Here is a 21,621-nt window from a genome sequence, read left to right as displayed (position 1 = left end):
CTCTTTGGACAGAATTGTATATTCAGGGAGATATAGATTGTATATTTGGTGAATAAAGATCCAAGAATAACTCTCACAGTAGCTAAATAAAAGCTAAATTATAGGTTGTAGAATTTTGCTTTCTTAATAGCAAAATAGATTAAGCATGATCACAGGCCTTTTTTTATATGTATTATATCATGTTATTGTTAACTGTGATCTGTGTGTATGTAAGTTACACTTATTTTAATCTATTTTCAGTCAAAAGGCCTTTATTTCCTGAAAGGAAGCAGGCAGAGAATCAAAATTTGGAACAGATTTCCAAATATTCTGGTGGAGTATAATTGTGTAAACCTGGGTTTCCCGGTCTTGACAACTTTAAGATACATGCTGGGGCTGAGGAATTCTGGGAGTTGAAGTCCACCTGTCTTAAAGTTGCCAAGATTGGGAACTCCTTATGTAAACTATAGTTAATACAGATTTAATGGCATATTGGATTGTTGGAACTCAGGAGAGGGAATAGAACTATATTATGATAGGAAGAAACATGAAAGCATGTAGCACAGTTTAAGCAGTCAAACCATGGTTTAGCCATTAAGAATCAAGCCTAGACTTAGTGCACTTAAAGTTATGTAATAATTTGTATTTTTAAAGTAGAAACCTCTCAGTCCAGCAGTTTGTTCTTCACAGCACAGGAAAAGAAGTACATCTGTCAGCAAAATTTGTCACTTTCCATTTAGAAAAAAAAATGATTTAAAATAGTGAAGAAACAGTGTAACCACATGAATTCAAGGAAGTCAGCATTGCATTTTAGCAGGAATTGCTTAGTAATATTGAAATCACAATGCATTTATCTTTGGCATAATTTTAAATCTTTGCTGAGCACAGCAAAGAAGCGATTTCCAAAACTCATCAAATAAACTTTCAACATGATACAAGCCCTCTTATATTGGGAATAAATGATGTTACTATGCTGAATCTACTGCATTTCAGCCAGTTTTATTAAAATGCCACTTTTACAAATGGTGTCCTAAGACAGTTGTGGAAAGAATTGTTGGCAAATAATTATATGAAAATGATTTTACATATATTGTTATTTATTTTGGAATTGTTTTGCCTATGATGTTTTATAGTACAGTTTTATAAAATATCTGCATATCATTAGATTTGCAGTTTACCATCTTTTTCTTAGAACAGGATTAAATGTTTTTGGGAAATATGTGCCACAGTTGATTATTATTATGTGGGAAAGCAGATGGAAGGGATAAAAGTGAGAGATGTTTCATTTTTCTATTGCACTTTGTTTTTATAACATTGCTGTTGTTCAATTCTCTATTTTGTTGTTCCAAAATTATAATTACTTGTCACTGTTGTATTTTCCCTACATGGAGAAAAGCGCTTTACAGATTATAGAATAAAATAAAGTGACAGATTGGAATAGATTAAGCATCCCTGCTTGCCGTTGCCTCTCTGCTCCAATTAATATTCCTCCCCTCCCCCGTTGCCTTTTTAAACACAATATTCTGCTAGAATTTGTTACAAATCTTTGCATGTAATGTAACTGCATTTCTCTTTTCATTGCTGTTCCTAACACTGCTTGGAATACATGCTGTGTTTTAAATATTTATTCAGCAGTACAGGTAGTCCTCAACTTTAACAACTACAATTGGGACCGGAATCTTGATGATTGAGGGAAATGGTTCCTTCGCTCAATGACCAGAATTCTGGCATTTACAGTTGCAGTTGTTAAGCAATCTGTCAAGTTGTTAAGCAAACAGACAAAAGAGCTTTCAGCTCCCCTCTGTCTGTGGAAGGGAATTGCTTCAAAACTGCAGAAACACAGCTGGGACGTTCAGGATCTGAGCTCTGTTTCTCCATCCTGCCTCTTTCCTGACTGGAGCAGTTCCCTTCCACACTGGAAAGCAGGCAAACTCCAATGAGGTGCACAGATCCTGAAGATCCCAGATTCGTTCCTGCAGCCCACCGAAAGAGTTCATCTTCTCTCCATGTGTGGAGAAGTCCTTCAAAGGGCTGCAGTATTGGACCCTTGATCTTCAGGATCTGACCTCTGTTTCTATAGCCCTTCGGAGAAGTTCCCCTCCTCTCTGTTTATGGAAATAAACTTATTCGAAGGGCTACAGTAACGGAGCTCAGATCTTTGGGAATTGAGCTCCATTCCTGTAGTCCTTTGAGGAGTCCCCCCCCCCCACCTCAAAGAGCTGCCTGCTGGAGGAAATCTCAGCTCCACAGCAGCACCTTACAATATTCCTTGTTGACTTCCCGTTGACTTTCTGGGGAATCTGGCAGAAGACTTTGTAAATGGTGATAACTTAATCATGGGGTGCTTAACCATTGGTTGTAAGTGCAAACTGATTGCCAAGCACACAGACTGCAATCACTTTGCACTGGAGGGGGTCATTTTAAGTGGCAAAGTGCTTTACAGACCACAAAGCACTCTTTCAAAGGCTATCATAACTCCAGGCGGTCATTAAATGACCAGCCATAACTTGAAGACTACCTGTATAAGTTTCAGCTGCATAGGGTCAGAATTTCAAAGAAAGTTTCAATGGGTAACCTTGATTGTCCTAATGTGCCAATGCTATTTCTCTGAAATACTGTATGTTCTTGACAGTTATTTATTTCTTAGTGAAGCTACAGGTAGTCCTCGACTTATGACCACAATTTATGGTCTTGAGCCCAAAGTTTATTGCTAAGTGAAACATTTGTTAAGTGAGTTTGCCCCATTTTACCACTTTTCTTGCCACAGTTGTTAAGTGAGTCATTACATTCATTAAGTTCAGTGGTTCTCAACCTGTGGGTCGGGACCCCTTTGGGGGTCAAACGACCCTTTCACAGGGGTCGCCTAAGACCATCAGAAAACACATATTTTCGAGGGTCTTAGGAACCGAGACACCAATTTTATAATTGGGGGTCACCACAACACGAGGAACTGTATTAAAGGGTGGCGGCATTGGGAAGGTTGAGAACCACTGATTAAGTTAGTAACACAGTTGTTAAGTGAATCTGGCTTCCCCGTTGTCTTTGTTTGTCAGAAGTTTGCAAAAGGGGATCACATGATCATAGGACACTGCAAGTGTCATAAATGTGAGTCAGTTGTCAAGTGTCTGAATTTTGATCGCGTGACCATGGGGATGCTGCAACAATTGTAAGTGTGAAAAAGGGTCATCAGTCTTTTTCCCCCAATGCTATTGTAACTTTGAACGGTCACTAAAAGAACTGTCGTAAGTCAAGGACTCTCTGTATTGAATTTGCTTTCTAAAAATATATGAGAAATTGTGCCTACACTTTCTCTTAGGACAGCCTTCCTATTGTGAGTGACCACCATGTGAAAGTTCAAGTTAAAGCCTGTGCTCTTAGCTGGATTGATAAAAAGGTATTTATCTATATTCATGATTATGAATTTATTCTGTGAATAAACTTTCATGCAAATGTATGCAAGAAAGTTCAATATCTTGATCATCTTATCTGTATTTTATAAATTCATATATGAATCACAAACCAGTTCTAGACATATTATTTCATAGCAAACTCAGCTCGCTACAAAGCTTGAAACATAAGATTATTTGTAAGCATATAGTTACTTTTAATCCTTCACTTTGTTTCCTAGTAGATAAATTGGTTTGAGTTTTTAAATTTATTTACTTGTTAATCAAATTTCTATGCTATCCATCTTACTCTCTAAGTGACTCAGTGGTTTACGAGTAAAAAAAAACCCATAATAATTATAAGATCCTTACAAAAAATAACAAAAGTCAAAGATAGTGCCTTCAAACCATCAACAATCCCCAGGGGTTTTATATTGTTCTTGGATTCCCCTGCCAGTTGAGAGAGTCTGGAATGCTCTTCCAGAAGGTGACAGGAGTGGGGGCTAACCTCACATCAGGGGGCAAAATATTCCATAAGGTAAGGGTGACAGCAACAAAGACTCTCCTAGACCCCCTCCGGTCAGAATTCTTTAACCACAGAGTCCATAACATGTTCTTCCTGCCTGACTGGATGAGATGAGTTGATATAATTGAGACAAAACGGTCCTTCAGGCAACCTTTTACTTTGTCAAATATATAAAATGTTACATTAAGAAAGAAAAATAATATTGTATCCTAAGGCTCAAATGATTAAGCTTCTTGGTCATAATAGTGAATAGGCAAGATCTTTGCAATGGTCTATTGTACACATGATAATTGATTCACTTACCACATATATGTTACTTCAGACTTTCACGTGATTACCATTACACCTGCATTGGCACTAATACAGGTTTATGTGAGTGTTGCCTTACATAAATTAAGCACTCTTTTGGGTACATTATCTTGCCCCGTTAGTTCGATTGGCAGTATGTACATAGAAGTAGAGCTACAACTTACAATATTATGCATTCAGAAGTATATGTTCCATATAAAAAGCTAGATATTTTATGCTTTGATACTTATTTTAATAATTAAAATAGAGAATAGAAATCTTATAAATAATTACAAATAAAGTACTTGCTTCTAAACTTATGCAGCTTCCTTTTAAACATGATAAAATTGAAAATGTATATGTATTACATATTTTTATGGTGGGACAGTGGTTGGAATGCAGTATTGCAGGCTAATTTTGCTGATTGCCAGCAGCTTGGCTGTTTGAGTCTGACTGGCTCAAGGTTGATTCAGCCTTTCAGCCTTCCATGGTTGGTAAAACGAGGACCCAGATTGTTGGGGGCAATATGCTGACTCTCTAAACTGCTTAGAGAGGGTTGTAAAGCACTGTGAAGTGGTATATGTCTAAGTGCTATTGCTATTTTAGTCAAACTTTCAAGTGTTTACAATTTCCAAAATTAAATTGGTTCTGGATTGTAATCATTATGAAAACTAAACTTTGATACTAAGTTTATAGTTTCAAGAATGCTAGACTTAAAGTTCAGTGCATAACTTAAGAAGGATTTCTTCACATTCAATATTTGCTTTCTGGACAAAATGCATTTTATTGCAGCTGTAGACTCCTTTATTCTTTTTTCAAATAATCAGGGTCTCATTTTTGTTAGTAGCAGGAATCCATATTAGTATTTTATTACTTTCTGTGCAGATGTATTAATCTTGACAATAGACATTGTGTTATTGTAATTAGTTTTTATCAGAAATAAAAAAAGAGAAGAAAGTTCTACCTGTTGGAAGGGAAATTGCTGGTGTTGTGTTGGAAAGTAAGTATACTAATTTGCATATTATTTCTATAAAACATTGATGTATTCCTATATTAAAATACCAGACCCTAGGTTCAGTAATCCTCTTACAGATCCTATTACTCTCTAAGAACCTACAACAATCCAGAATTACAACTGAATTACAACTTCTCGGCTATTAGAAGTTGTAATTCTGCAATATTTAAAGGACCACAGATTCTCCACCACACCCCTAATATATAAAAAAAGGTATGCCAACTAAGAGGTATTTTACTTTTAGCAAATGTGAATGCTAAAGGCTTATCAGGATTAAAGTGCAGGATCATTTTATTTAAGAGCCTCTTAAAATGCATTTTTACTGGTCCTGTATAAAAGTTTGCATTAATGCTGCAATGGAGACAGTAGTTGCCACAATTGTGCATACATAAGCCATTATTTTATAAATGACAGTAACATGTTTATACCACATATTAGGCCAAAATTTAAAGAAGCCATGTGATAGTTTGCCATGATAAGTTCACCTAATGAAGTTGAGTGAGGGTGTTAGGAAATTTAATTTAAAACATTTGTGCCAATTATTATTTAATGTACAGGCCAATAATTTCTGGGATGTTTTTCACTAAATCCATTCTCAACTATCGAATTCTTTTTATATTTACAAACTAGTTTGTCTATATCAGTGTTTCTCAAACTTGGCGACTTTAAGTCCTGTGGACTTCAACTCCCAGAATCCCCCAGCCAGCATAGCATAGCTGGCTGGGGAATTCTGGGAGTTGAAGTCCACAGGACTTAAAGCCGCCAAGTTTGAGAAACACTGGTCTATATAAATGCACCATTGAATTGTCTGAGAATAATAGAGATTCAGAAGACATTTGTTTCTTTTTAATTTGACTATTCCTTTTCCTTAATTCTGTAGGACAGGACTACCAGACTTTTGACTAGCAAACCAAGTCAATAGTAATGTTTTACTGTACTGTATTCTGGTAGATATCTATGGAGATCTGTAAAACTGTATTCAAGTAGATTTAGCAGTCCCAGACAACATAAAACTGTGGTAAATTGCTGCTCGTATAGTAGATTTTCTTAGTTCACATGTGCACCTAGAAAATGAAGTTGGATGCAGAAACATCCAACTTGCATTAAGATACATTATCTTCATTAACTGCGAATTTATTTTGTTTATTGCTTGCATGTTATTGATTGATCTGTGAGTGTGATTGTTTTGAGGCTATATATGAAATGGATATGTAAATTTAATAGTCTTTTTCCTCCTTCATGTATTTGTTTTTATTCTTGGGAATGTAATGTCCAGACTTGCTTTCCTTTTCAGTCTTCTATTAAATTCTATTTCAAAGAAACTTTTTTTCTTGCCCTTCTCAGAAATTTTTAAAACTGTATTTTTCAGAGTATAAGACGCACTGGAGTATAAGACGCACCAAGGTTTTGAAGAGGCAATTTTTTTAAAAAAGTAGTTAGGTAGATAGAGGGATAGACAGGGAGAGAAAGAGAGAGAAATACAGTAGGTAGGGAGAGAGAGAGTAGTTAGGTAGGTAGGTAGGTAGATAAAGGGATAGAGAGTGTGTGTGTGAGCGAGAGAAATACAGTAGGTAGGTAGGGAGAGAGAGAGAGTAGTTAGGTAGGTAGGTAGGTAGGTAGATAAAGGGAGAGAGAGAGAGAAATAGAGAGAGAAATACAGTAGGTAGGTAGGGAAAGAGGGTGTGTAGGTAGGTAGGTAGATAAAGGGATATAGAGAGAGAGAAATAGAGAGAGAGAAATACAGTAGGTAGGGAGGTAGATAAACAGATAGAGAGAGAGAGAAATAGAGTAGGTAGGGAGAGTAGGTAGGGAGAGAGTGTGTGTACGTAGGTAGGTAGAGGGATAGAGAGAGAAAGAGACAGAGAGAAATACAGTAGATAGGGAGGGAGGGAGGGAGGGAGAGAGTAGTTATGTAGGTAGGTAGATAAAGGGATAGAGCGGGAGAAATAGAGAGAGAAATACAGTAGGTAGGGAGAGAGAGAGTAGGTAGGTAGGTAGGTAGATGGAGGGAGAGAGAGAAATACAGTAGGTAGGTAGGGAAAGAGGGAGTGTATAAGTAGGTAGATAAAGGGGTAGAGAGAGAAAAAGAGAGAGCGAAATATAGTACATAGGGGGAGAGAGACAGAGTGTAGGTAGGTAGATAGATAAAGGGGGAGAGAGAGAGAAATACAGTAGGTAGGTAGGGAGAGAGAGTGTGTAGGTAGGTAGGTAAAGGGATATATATATAGAGAGAAATACAGTAGATAGGTAGGGAGAGAGAGTAGTTAGGTAGGTAGATAAAGGGAAAGAGAGAGAGAGAAATACAGTAGGTAGATAGGTAGGGAGAGAGAGAGAGAGAGTGGGTAGGTAGGTAGGTAGATAGGTAGAGAGATAGAGAGAAATAGAGAGAGAAAGAAATACAGTAGTTAGGTGTTTCAAGTGCAAGTTTTTGCACTCTGCAAACCTCCCCAAAACGGCCCTTTTTCCCCCTAAAAAAGGCATGAATAGCCTTGCGGGGGCTTGCAGAGTGCTCCTGGAGGGGTGGGGTGGGGCAAAAATGAGCATGCATAGCCTTATGGAGGCTTATAGAGTGCTGCTGGGGGCTGGGGGGAGAGAAACAGCCCATTCTTTGCTCATTTCTGCCCTCCCCAGCCCCCAGGAGCTCTCTGAAAGCCTCCCTAAGGGTATGCACAGCCATTTTGGTGAAGGGGCAGGGCTTCAGGAGGCAAAAAATGCTGTATTCGGTGTATAAGACGCACCCAGATTTTCAGCCTCTTTTGAGGAAAAAAGGTGCGTCTTATACTCCGAAAAATACGGTAGTTATCAAGTTGTGGATCACATATTGTATTAGAAGACTTCATAATAAATTATTATTAACAGTAATGTTATTTTAAGTGCCATAGTTCTTTTATGTGTTTTATTGTTCCTTTATTTCCTTTTTTCCAGTTGGAAATAAAGTGTCTTCTTTTAAGATTCAAGATGAGGTAGTAGGTAAGTTTATCTAATTAACTAAAACACTTAAATTGTAAAAATTTACCATTTTAAAAAAACTGTTATTTTGGACCTTCTTGTTTATGTACTTTCAAATAGCCCATTGCTTAACTTTGTTGGCATTGAAAACTATAATTTATTCTATAAAAACTTTAATCCTTTTGGATGGTTAATATTTAATGAAAATATTGACAGGGTTTTTCTAATCCTCCTTGAATAGATCATATTTAGTGAACTTCTCAACGCCATTATATCTGAGTAGGCATGCATATGAAATAAAACGTTTTGTTTTGGACCCAGAGTGTAGGCCAAGACACTCTCTGCGATTCTGTCCTTAGCAGCTATCAGCATGATATATCACATTGGTCATCTCTTATCTTCCCTGTACCTCTTCCTCCCTCCTTTTACATAAAAACAAAATTCCATAATATCTTTCTATCTGTAAACCTAAAAAGAAAAATCTTTGGTTTCAATTGTACACTTACTTTTAAAATCTTCTGAAACAAATACATATTTGATCCCAGAATTTTCTAGCTTTCTTATATGTTCACCAAAGATGAAAAATATGTTCTCTGATTACAATTCCAACTAATATTTGAAATTTCACCACGTTTCATAATTTATCCAGTGCAAAATACCAGCAATACATAGTTTTATGTTATAAGTTATTAAGATTATAATTCAGTTTAAATTTCAACACTTTCTTCAAAATATCCTCACGTTGGTCCAGCTATATATCTATTTTGTACATTTATTTTAATGTGTTACTTTACACAACATGATTATTCAAGAAAGAACAAAGGAAGGGGGGATTTTTGATTCAGATTATTTATGCCTACATCAGGGACAAATTATAGTAAATTTCTCGGCTATTCACATTCAGGTGCATTACATGGAATTCAAAGGTTTGCAGGTCAATTATTGTGCTTGGATGTTGTTCAACTGATTGTACTCTTGTCTTAAGCTGGAAGAAATCCTGTTTTCATAGGAATTTTACCATTGGATTCAGAAGAATCTGGATTGTGTGAAGAGATTCTGGTTCATGAGCATTATTTAGGTATGTAGATAGAAATAGTAATACATTACTGTTTTTGAAATGTACCTGCCTAAAGTATTGAAAAATTGTTCAATTTGTGAATAATAAACTTTGTTTAATATGAAAATGTTATCTTATATCAAAACATTATCATTTGACTTTTTCTAAATACTAGTAGTATTAGTTATTATTCTCTTTAAATCGAAACTACAAAAGCTGACTCATTTGTTTCTGGTAAACTTCTCTTATTACTTCACTCACTCTTCCTTCTGATTAACCCTGAAAGTGTAAAAACAAGCACTTTACGCTTGATTTGAAAGCTGCATTTTTAAATATGTTATTCTAGGATGTTCTTGATTTCTTTTGGAAGCATTTACGAACTAATAAGAAGGAAATAGCCAAATCTTCCCCTCCGCCCCCAATCACAACGGGTGGAAATAGAACATTGAGTTGGGTCTGGAATTAAGGTTACCATTACATGAACTGGTGTATACAGTGAACTCAGCCGTGGTGGCTTTAGCATATTGTAGAAAAACATATTTGTAAATCTTCCACATTGCAAAGCAAAACACATAAAATTTCAATTGTAAAATTTATTCTGCAGTTGGAAAATGTGCCACATTACAAGGGTTTGTTTTGAAATAGGGAAATGTTTGCATTTCATTTTGGAGCTATATTTAGAGATTTGTAAGTGTTGTACATATTGTAAATCATATACTGTAAATACAGTATATAGAATTTACAGGAAAATATGAAGTCTCATATAATCAGATGGCATGTATAGGTTTGTATAATATCTGGATTTCAGTTTGCTCTTGTATTTCTATAATTTTGAAACTGGTTTGGAACATCTTCTGTCAAATTTCATATTAAATTTTGAATGTAACTTCTAGATTTCCAATGTTAAAGTATATTGTTTCTTAACATATGTATTTGAAGCCTAACCTAGCACTCAAAGCAAGTTAACCGATAATAATACAACTTGTTATTCCACAAAACAATTTACTCAACTACTTTTGACTTTTTTCAAATGTTCATATCTTGACGTCATTGTCAAATCAACATTATTCTAAAAAATCTCTGGTAGTTGATCAGCTAAAATCAATATATCAGATTTGTTAATAGAGAAACAAATGGAAAAGAGAGGATGTTGAATACTTTTGTGTGATAATGATTTCATAGGCATAGGAATTTGAATGTTTCATTTCAGTTGTTTTGTTTAAATTAATATACAAGTAGCCCTTGACTTACAACCACAACTGAGGCCAGAATTTCCAATGCTAAGCAAGACAGTTATTAAGACAGTTTCATCTCATTTTGCGACCTTTCTTGTCACAGTTGTTAACTGGATCTCGGTTCCCCATTGACTTTGCTTGTCAGAAGGTCACAAAAGGTGATCACATGATCCTGGGAAACTGCAATTGACATAAATATATGCTAATTGCCAAGCATCCGAATTTTGATCCTGTGACCATGGGGATGCTGCAACTGTCATAAGTGTGGAAAATGGTCATAAGTCACTTTTTTCAGTGCCATTGTAACTTTGAATGATCACTAAACAAATGGTTGTCAGTCAAGGACCATCTGTATGCTTCAACACTGCTATAAAGTCTATCACCAAACTTTCTTCTTTGTGAAATAGTTCACAAGCCTGAAAAAATCTCCTGGATGGAATCAGCTGGGACCATTTGTGACGGTCTTCGTGCATATACAGCTCTACATTATCTGTCCTATGTTTCTGACGGAAAAAACGTGTTGATAATGGATGGTGCAAGTGTATGTATAAAAATGCCACTGAACATAAGTATTCTGAAAACTGTTTATTAGACATTCAGTGGGTTAAATCCAATGTTGCTAAAGCAGCCTTCTGTTCACACAACTGGAATTATTCTTGTTCTTTTTTTTCCAAATGATCACCTTAGTTACCTTAAATGGATGTGGGGGAGGGGAAATATGCTACTGATATCTATTTGTTAGGGGGAGGGCTATTATGGGGTGATTCTGTAAATTCCAATTAAATATGACATGCTTCTTTTCACAGAAAATTAAATTCCACTAATTTCGACAACATTATATTTCTTACGCTTGCATCTCAGTCAAGCAAAATATGGAAAAATGTGTATGTATCAAAAATAGGACAAAACAATAAAATAGGAAACATGGCTGAAATTAATAAAATGAAATAGACATAAATGCAAAAAAAAATGAAATATAGCATTGCAATGGGGTACAGTAATTCAGCTTACCAAGTAGATTTTTGAATTATAGTGAATCACAAGTGTCACCTGATAATAATTTTTTGTGGCTACATTAACAGAACCACGAGTTTCAAAAGCATGGAGAAGCAATAATTTCATCTTATTTGCATGTGTGTGTGTGTGTATTTGTGCTTGTGCTTGCACATAGATGGAGAGAAGTATGAATGGCATGGGTCCATAGTATGGCACCCGGTGAAAAGGCATGATCTTTTTTATATTGGTTGACAGTTACCTACCATCACTATGAATTGGCCAGCCATAAAATTTGTTTAAATAAACTAAAATTTTAAAAGTCTCAAAAGTCAGGATCTTGTACCTTAAGAAAAATGTAGCAAATTGGAATAGATGCAATGGAAAGTAATGAAAATGTTCATGGCTAAGAAAAATTACTCCAGTGGGGAAAGGTTGAAGGAACAGGTATATTTACTTTAGAGAAGGTAAAACTGAAATCATTCTAGTGCTTTTTTAAATATTGAAGAGCTGACATGTTAAAAACCACGGACCTCTGCTCCTTCCTCTGCTCCTTCCGTAAGAAGCTCAAAACCCACCTGTTCAATCTAGCCGGCTTGGCCTAATTCCAGCTCTCCCACCCCAGCCTGTATTTTTAAATTTTGGTCTTAGGCTTAGTTTTTAATTTTTATAAATTTGTACAGGGGTTTAATGTTTAATTCGTTTTTAACTATATTTATGATTATTTGTAAGGTTTTTTAATTCGGTACCTGTACACCGCCCCGAGTCCCTTCGGGGAGAGGGGGCGGTCTAGAAATCAAATAAATAAATAAATAAATAAATAAATAAATAAATAAATAAATAAATAAATAATAAATAAATAAATAAATAAATAAATAAATAAATAAATAAATAAATAAATAAATAAATAAATAAATAAATAAATAAATAAATAAAGACAGAGAAGGCTTGTTCTGTGCTGTCCCAGAATACAGGACTAAAACCAATGAGTAATATAAGAAAAAAGATTGTAACTGAATTTTTGGAACAATGGAACTAGGTTCTAGATAATGTGTAGGCTTTCTTTCGCTAGCATGTCATGCAGAGACTACTTAATTCTCTGAGATGTTGTAGCCCTGGATGTATCATGTAGAAACAGATTAATTTTTCTCAAGGTATTTTTAATGCTCTTTTATGTTGCTAAAAATGAAGACAATTGCAAGGTTTCTGATGTTCCAGCTAGAGCTAGGAGCTCTTTTACACTGTGAATGTAGGATTGGAAAGTTTTTTTTTCACTAGGCTCTATTGCAGCTAGATATAGATGTATAAATAAATGTACATAACCATTTTTTTTTCTGCAGTCATTCGGTACAATAGCTATTCAGTTAGCACAACACAGAGGAGCCAAGGTGATTTCTACTGTGTATAATCTTGAAGACAAACAGTGTCTTGAGAGGACTGTTCCTTCTGTAGGTAAGTTAAATTATTTTATACTAAACCTCATGAAAAGACCTAATTCAGACCATTTCTTAAATTTATAAATGTTGATAAGCTCATAAGGGCTGGCATCTAGAAAACTTGAAATAGAGGATTATTCTATGTCATTTATCCAAACTATATTTTTCAGATACATCCTACACTTGCGTACACATTACCAATATTTTAACATCTCGCCACAATCACCCATAATGTTAACTGTACATTTTGATGATAAAACAGCATAAAAGTATTTAAATTATCAAATAAAAATATTAATACCAAGAATTCGATCTTTGAATAAAATTTACCCTAGCTAACAATGAACTTTCATATCTGTTCAGGGGGAAGCGAAATTGCAATGTAACAATTCTGTCCAGTGCTTACATATAACTATAGTATTAAGGCAAAAAGATAGATTACCTAAATAAGTATAATTACGAATGCAGCAGTGAGTTATTCCATTCTAAAGAAGAGAGAGCAAAACCAAGGTTTGTTCTTTAATATTTGTTAAGGGGTTTGTCTTCTGGCTTGTTTTGGACAGGCAGTCTGCAACATATTATGGTGAGCTTTCCCAACCAAGGCTGATTATTGGTCTCACCTATTCATCATAGCCAGCTTTATTGACTAATGCAGGGGTGTCCAAACTTGAGAACTTTAAGACTTGTGGACTTCAACTCCCAGAATTCCCCAGCCAGCCATGCTGGCTGGGGAATTCTGGGAGTTGAAGTCCACAAGTCTTAAAAGTTCTCAAGTTTGGACACCCCTGGACTAATGTATCAAGTGAACTGATCCAACTTGTTTTACTCAGACATATACAGTTAAGGTAGCTATCCCCCCTCCCCAATAATTTTGGAAAAATGCTGATCTGGTCTCTGCCTGTAATTAACAAGGGAAATAGTAGTGGAAAAGATGTCAACATTTGAGTGGTTACATTGTGTAGACTTTGATTATAACTTTAGGTACCGTATTTATCGGCGTATAACACGCACTTTCCCCCCCCCCGAAAAATAGGGGGCAAATGATGTATGCGTGTTATACACCGATACTGTTTTTACAGTAGCCTGAGGCTGCCTCAGCCTCAAGCACACGTGACCCCATTACCCCGCCTTCCTGAGCGCGCTTCGCCGGTTCGCGTTCTGCGATCCCCAACAGCAGCTGCTTTTCTGTGTGCCTGGCGTTTAAAATATCCGGCTATCTATCTAAACGCCAGGCACACAGAAAAGCAGCTGCTGTTGGGGCGAAGCGCTCCGCGATCCTTTTCTGTGTGCCTGGCGTTTAGGACATCCGGCTATCTATCTGAACGTCAGGCACACAGAAAAGGATCGCGGAGCGCTTCGCCCCAAAAGCAGCTGCTTTTCTGTGCGCCTGAAAGCAGCTGCTGTTGGGGCGAAGCGCTCCGCGATCCTTTTCTGTGTGCCTGGCGTTTAGGACATCCGGCTATCTATCTAAACGTCAGGCACACAGAAAAGGATCGCGGAGCGCTTCGCCCCAACAGCAGCTGCTTTTCTGTGCGCCTGCTGCTGTTGGGGCGAAGCGCTCCGCGATCCTTTTCTGTGTGCCTGACGTTTAGATAGATAGCCGGATGTTTTAAACGCCAGGCACACAGAAAAGGATCGCGGAGCGCTACTCAGTGGGGTGTGGGCGAGAGGAGGAGAGACTGGCTGAATATTCTCTCCTCTCCCCGGACACCCGACTAAAACGCTTTCTTTTGCCCGTGGAAGAGCTCATGCGGGCGAAAGGAAGCGCTTTAGACAGCGGGGTGTGGGCGAGAGTTTGCAGACTCGCGAGAGTTTGCTGTCTGAGGCAAAAGAACTTGTACCCGTCAGGTACAAGTAAAGTAGTGAAGTAAACTGGAGTGGGGTTTTGTGTAAGGCGTAACAACTTAACGAATTAACAACTTACGGTATTAACAGATAAAATATATGGTAATTATAAAATAATTATACAAAGTGCTAACATGCTAATTCCCATATGTGCAAAAACTGGTGATACAATAGTGCCAGCATGCTGGATCCAATATGTGCAAGTAGATGGATCCTTAAATAAATAAATAATTAAATCTGCTGGGGGGGGGCAAAGAAATACGGTACTGTTTGACAGGGGGATGGGATCTAAGAGACACACAGGACCCCATCCCTGCAAAGGATCACACAGGATCCAGCGCTGCACATCATCAATCATAGGTAGCGTGTGTATGTGAAGCTGACGTTTGGGAAATGCCTCACTACTTATGATTGGCGTTGTGCAGAATGTAAATTTACACACCCCTGATACTACCTTACTCTTTTTTTTAATTTAAACTTAGGTAAAAAGTATACCACTGCAGTGTGACTCATCCTGACGCTCTGACGCTGAAAAAAACTGCATTCATAACCGTACTTACGGTATTTCCCTACTACTGGTATCCCTAATGGATTTAAAACAAAAGCGTGGAGCATATACAGCTGCTTTCAAGTTGAAGGTTGTGGAATATGCCAAGCAACATGGAAATAGGGCTGCAGCAAGGCATTTTGGAGAGCCACCAACAGAATGCACAATACGAGAGTGGCGAAAAATGGAAGAAAAACTCAAGACCTTATCAAAAACAAAATGCAATTTTCGCAGCGGTATTGCTAAATGGCCAAAATTAGAAGAACAGGTGAAGGAATTTGTACTTAATCATAGAAAAGCTGGTATTGCTTTATCAACAAAAATGATCATTATTCAAGCAGTGAAAATCAGCAAAGAGTTGCAAATACATGATTTCAAAGGAACAGCATCATGGTGCCAAAGATTCATGAAGAGGCATGAGCTTCGGATGCGAACAAGAACCAGTATTGCCCAGCGTATGCCAGATGATTATGAAGAGAAGATAATAAATTTTCATAACTTTATTATCAAACAAAGGAAAAGACAAAATTTTGAATTTGGTCAAATAGGCAACATGGATGAAGTACCACTCACCTTCGATGTTCCTTCAAACAAAACTGTGGAAGCAAGAGGTGCCAAGACAGTAACAATTAAAACTTCAGGGCATGAAAAAAATCATTATACCGTGGTCCTTGCTGTCACTGCAGATGGAAACAAGCTGCCACCATTGGTCATTTTTAAAAGGAAAACTTTGCCTAAGGAGAAAATTCCAAGTGGCATACAGGTGCATGTTCATCCCAAAGGTTGGATGGATGAAGAAGGCATGAAGCTTTGGATTAGAAATGTGTGGGAGAAGCGCCCAGGTGCTTTGTTAAAGAAGCCATCCTTGTTAGTACTGGACTCATTCAGATCTCATCTTACAGAACCAACAAAGAGAAAATTTCAAATGTGCAAAACAAAAATAGCAGTCATTCCAGGAGGACTTACATCACAATTGCAGCCATTGGATGTTTGCATTAACAAGCCCTTCAAAGCCTTAATGCGTGAAGAATGGAATAAATACATGTGTGATAAAAACCAACATGAAGTTACGAATTCTGGGCGAATGAAAAGACCTGGCATTTCAAAAGTTTGTCAGTGGATAAAGACTTCGTGGGACGCAATTAAAGAAGATATTGTTATCAAATCTTTTAAGAAATGTGGCATAAGTAATGCTTTGGATGGTGAAGAAGATGAGCTGATTTATGAAGATAGTAGCAGTGAAAGCAGCAGTGTTCATTGCGATTTTGAAGATAGCAGTGAAGATGAAGAGTTTCTTGGTTTCCCAGATAGCGATTTCTGAGTAAACTTTTGTAAAAACAGAATATCCAAGTTTCTTTGTTAAAACAGTTGCTTTTACTGTCCTTTTACATTATTTACCTTATAAGTGGTAATAATATTAATAAAAAAAAGTTCTGAGCTACCCTTATTTTGCTTCAAAGTTCTTTATTTGAAATTTAATTTTTTTTCCTGAAATTTCCCTCTTAAAATGAAGGTGCGTGTTATATGCCTGTGCGTGTTATACGCCGATAAATACGGTAAATTCCTGCTTTGTAAGAAGTTGTTTCTAATTATGACCTAATGACGGGAAATTTTCAATATTCTAATAAAAACTTTAGGAACCCAGAATTGTAAAAGCTCACAGAATTGGATGAGAACTGCACATAATATGCAGCGTTCATCTCTTCCATCTATTATTTAATTTTAATATTTATCTTTTGTCTTGGCTATTCAGATTTAGTATAGCAACCTTAGACTTAATGACATTCCAAGTTTACATATGGCTGATTTATGAATGCAGGTAATATTTTCTGTAATATCGTAAACTCAAAAATAAAATATATATTTTAAAATATGTTTCCCTAAAAGAAAGTTCATCCTTGCGGTCAGAAAGGATACATTTGTTTGTCATATAAAAACAGTATTAGAATGCCACCGACTTTGAGAGACATACCGCAGTACAGGTAATCCTTGCTTACTGAGTGCTTCAATCTGTGACCATTTAAACTTAACATAGTGCTGAAAAAAATAACTTTACAACTATTGCCTGCATTTATCACCTTTGCAGCATCCCTATATCTTGTGATTGCCATCATAATCAGTCTACATTGTCCTGTTCCTGTTTTTTCCCCTTTACAGAGCAGAGAGATTGGGGAGGAATGGATAACAAAAGAGTAAGCAGAAACACAATTGGGAATACAATCAAAAACAATGTGCTGATACCAATAGCCATGAGCATGCCCTGGAAACAGCCCAGGATATTCCCATTGAATGCCTGCTTCCTCTCTTGTAATCCCTTCCTCTCTAATCTCACTGCTCTGCAAAATGGGAGAGTGAAATTAAAAAAAACACAATTTCTGTAGGCAATCTCTAGAGACCTTGCATTTCATATGCCAGTTATTTCTCTCCCAGTCCTCTACTAAAAATATAAACTTAACCTTTAAATTGGCTCTCTATTGACAGTATGGAAAGTCCTATCAATTTGATTCCATTTAATACATGCAAAGTCATTTTTACATATCTTTTTGCAATGTGTCTTTTGTGATGTGTTTTGTTTTCTGCTTTTGTTCATGTTTTGGTTGGGGGCTTACTTTTATGCCTTGCAAGAAGTTTCCATAAAAGGTAACTTATTACTTATTTCTCCTTGAAACTTGTTTATATGCTTCCCAAATAGCATATAAAAAATCAGGAAACCCCAAAGAACACAGTAGAGCAAGGATATTCAACTTTTGTCTGGGAGGTCTATGTTTACTGTGATGAGGAGCAGCCCTAAATTTTTGATAACTGGTTATTCCCTACCTACAGTAATTATAAATCTTTTTAAAGAAATGAAATGTTTTTCTTTTATGTATATCAGGGGTGTCCAAACTTGGCAACTTTAAGACTTGTGGACTTCAACTCCCAGAGCTGGCTGGGGAATTCTGGGAGTTGAAGTCCACAAGTCTTAAAGTTGCCAAGTTTGGACACCCCTGATGTATATTGATATTTGGATTGATTTTTAAAACAACATATGCCTAAATATTTATTGTATTTTATCTTCTCACCCATTCAGTTCGGATTATAGATGTCTCGAATGGAAAATACGACCTGACAGAAAGTTGTTTAGAGGAGACAGGTGGACTAGGAGTGGATATTATCATTGATGCAGGAGGTCTGTAATTATTCCAAAACTCTGTTTCAGAAAATACTTCCAAATTCTATTAATTTATGTAAACAAATTATGGTTTTATTGTAAAACTATATCCTCCAGTATAGCAGTTGTTTTGCTCAATGTTTGTTTATGGATCTCTCTTTGAAAATGATATTAAGCTTCAGTTAATTCAGAATATGTCTACTAAGTTTCAATTTTGCTTTAGAAAATGTTGAGCATCCAGTGAAACCAAAGTATCTGGAGAAATGAATTATCTCCAATTTAAGTATCCTGGATTTAAATGTCATTCTTGAAGGTTCTTTGAATATCTTTGCCAAATGAAGATGGTAAGTCACTAAAGGAAAGGGCCTGCTGATTTTCCCCCATCTATGAAATACTCTTTGAGAAAATTTGATTAATTGCCAAGTGAAAATATTCCCCTTCTCTGAATCTTTTAAACAGCATTGCAAATTTTAAGAGCCCATGTTACAATGTTTTGGATTATTGCTTGTACATTTGGGGATGAATTGCATGTTTTTTCTGTCTTCCAGTGTTAACTGCAAATTAAAATAATAAAATAATCTTTCTAGGAATAGAAGTAGAATAGGCTAGATTGCATAATGAAATAATACAATTAGAGCCATAATTGTAAATATAACTACAGGTCAGTGGTGGGTTTCAAATTTTTTTAGAACCTCTTCTGTAGGTGTGGCCTGCTTTGTGGGAGTGTCTTGCCAGCCATGTGACCAGGTGGGAGTGGCTTGGCAGTCATGTGACTGGGTGGGCGTCTTATAAAATGTGAAACTCACTTAACAACGCTCTTGCTTAGCAACCAAAATGTTGGCTCAGAAACTGGCATTGAAGTGTGCAAGTCTTAAAGCTGTCAAGCTACAAGACCTTGCACCCCTAACCCTTTAGAAAAAAAAACCAGGGTGTTCAAACTTGACAGCTTTAAGGCTTGTGGACTTCAACTCCCAGAAGTCCTCCTCCAGTCATGTTGGCTCAGGAACTCTGGCACTGAAGTGTGCAAGTCTTAAAGCTGTCAAGTTACAAAACCCTTGCACCCCTAACCCTTTAGAAAAAAACCCCAGGGTGTTCAAACTTGACAGCTTTAAGACTTGTGGACTTCAACTCCCAGAATTCCTCCTCTTGCTCTTCATCTTGATGATGTGCGGACGGGTGGGGGGAGGGAGCTGGAATCGGTTCTAAACGGCACTGTAGATTTGTGGAACCTCTCCCATAGAAGAGGTTAGAACTGGCAGGAACCCACCCCTGCTACAGGTAGTCCTTGATTTACAACCATTTGTTTAGTGACCATTTGAAGTTACAACATCAGTGAAAAAGGTGACCTATGACTGTCACTCACACTTGTGACCATTGCAGTATCCCTGTGGTCACCTGATCAAAATCTGGATGCTGGGTAATTGGTTCATATGATGGTTGCAGTGTCCTGGGGTCATGTGACTACCTTTTGCAACCTTCTGACAAACAAAGTCAATGGGGAAGCCAGAATCAATTAACAACTATGTTAGGAACTTAATAACTGCAGTGATTCACTTAACAATTATGGCAAGAATGGTTGTAAAATAGGGCAAAACTCACTTAACTGTCTTGCTTAGCAACAGAAACCCTATACTGTATTTTTTTTATTTGCTTCCTATAGCCACAAATCATGCAATTGGCAGCAATGTAGAATACTAAATACACAATAAAAGAAATAAGAATGTAATCACCCATAAAGGCAAATTATCAGTTTAAAAAACCCCTATAATACCTAACTATATAATATATGAATGTCATCAATGTATGTAGCCTTAAGGCCATAATGGACAGGTCCGTTTTTACCGCTATGTGGAATGACTATAAAATCTGTGTTATCCAGTCTTGAGGGAGGGACTGTTCTACAAAGCAGTTTCATAAGTAAGAAAGACTGCTGACCTCTCACCTCTTATATATTATAGTGAGGAAAGATAACTTTCCCTGTTTGGATGAACACACTTACAGGATGCTTCTACCCAGAGAAGCACATTTTTAGTACAATGTATATCCTAAGGTTAAAATTATATACACTATATTAGAATTTGCCATTTAATAAATGGAAAGCAAAGTCATTAAAAGTTGTGTTTTTATCCAAGCGGTAGTTTAGGATTAAGTTCTGTTGATTTTGTAAGGATCAAAGATTAAATAGGGTGTGGCTGAAGGCAACCAATCAGGCCAATTCAGGCACAAAATGTTTTTGCATATTTGGACAGGCATGCCTGGTTGTACATGGCTCATGCTTATGTTATGCTTCACCGTTGTGCCTTGTTTCGTAAGCTCGATAACAGTAGAGCACAATCTTCTAAAAGCAGAGGTAGCCTTTGCTATTCTGCAGTTAATTACTGTAGCAATAGTCACAGGATATTGCCAAGATAATTAAATTAGTTCACTCCTGTGGTTTTTGCCCTTTGTGATATTTTGTTATAAGCCATGAAAAAACACAAAATCTTTTTGGGAAAGCAGTATTTTAAAAGGCATTTGTACCAATGGACCTCAGGGCAAGTTATATACTAACAGCATAGACTGAAATGCTTATATGGACATATATTTTAAGCTATGAATATTTATTCATCTCTCAGTTTTCAAATTATTGGGAACAAGTATACTTTTTAGGGCAAAATACTGAGGCTCACTCAAATGAGTGACATGTCTTCATGTATGTGTCAGAAATATAATAATTTGAGCCTGGTAGAGTAAAAAAAAGACAAAGTTAATGTAGCACAAAGAAAAAGCAAATCCTGAAAAAAAATACGAATTTATTGATATGCATATCTTCTCAGTTCTTGCTCATCTTCCATTTTTTAGAAAGTGTTTTTAATTTGTTTTTAGTGAGACTGCATAATAAAGACAATGAAACAACTTCACAACAATTGCTACCCCACAAGCATGACATCATTACGTTACTCAGTGCCGCAGGGCACTGGATTACGACTGAAAAAAATCTTCAGGTAAGAAGAAACTTCTGAAACAATTATAGTTAGAACAATCTTTCCCATTCTGATATTTTCCAGCTGCATTGGACTTTAATTTGCATAAAATTCCCAATAATATGGAAGTTGAAATTCTAATATCTGGAATGCACTGTATGTCATCCTAGTCTTATATTTTTTGAATAAATAACAATGTAGATAATATAGAAAATGATATTTTCTCTTCGCAAAAACTTTTGTTAACCTTC

At 36.5% G+C, this 21,621-nt stretch overlaps 1 protein-coding gene across 3 annotated transcripts in view; it reads left to right on the top strand.

Moving 5' to 3' along the window:
* The window catches only part of CRYZL1 (crystallin zeta like 1), a 30,081-nt gene that overhangs the window by 4,201 nt on the left and 4,259 nt on the right, over positions 1–21,621 (top strand). For all 3 annotated transcript variants that reach the window (XM_081952189.1, XM_081952188.1, XM_081952190.1), the window contains exons 3-10: positions 3,296–3,373; positions 5,107–5,179; positions 8,120–8,164; positions 9,153–9,221; positions 10,843–10,976; positions 12,769–12,880; positions 18,327–18,425; positions 21,273–21,391. In XM_081952189.1, coding sequence (XP_081808315.1) covers positions 3,296–3,373; positions 5,107–5,179; positions 8,120–8,164; positions 9,153–9,221; positions 10,843–10,976; positions 12,769–12,880; positions 18,327–18,425; positions 21,273–21,391 — 729 coding nt within the window. The remainder of the gene's footprint in view (positions 1–3,295; positions 3,374–5,106; positions 5,180–8,119; positions 8,165–9,152; positions 9,222–10,842; positions 10,977–12,768; positions 12,881–18,326; positions 18,426–21,272; positions 21,392–21,621) is intronic.

The sequence above is a fragment of the Natrix helvetica genome, assembly GCF_964273705.1.
Source record: "Natrix helvetica genome assembly, chromosome: 4".
NCBI lineage: Eukaryota > Metazoa > Chordata > Lepidosauria > Squamata > Natricidae > Natrix > Natrix helvetica.
The sequence above is the reverse complement of the archived record's forward strand: the minus strand, read 5'-3'. Positions and strand labels throughout refer to the sequence as shown.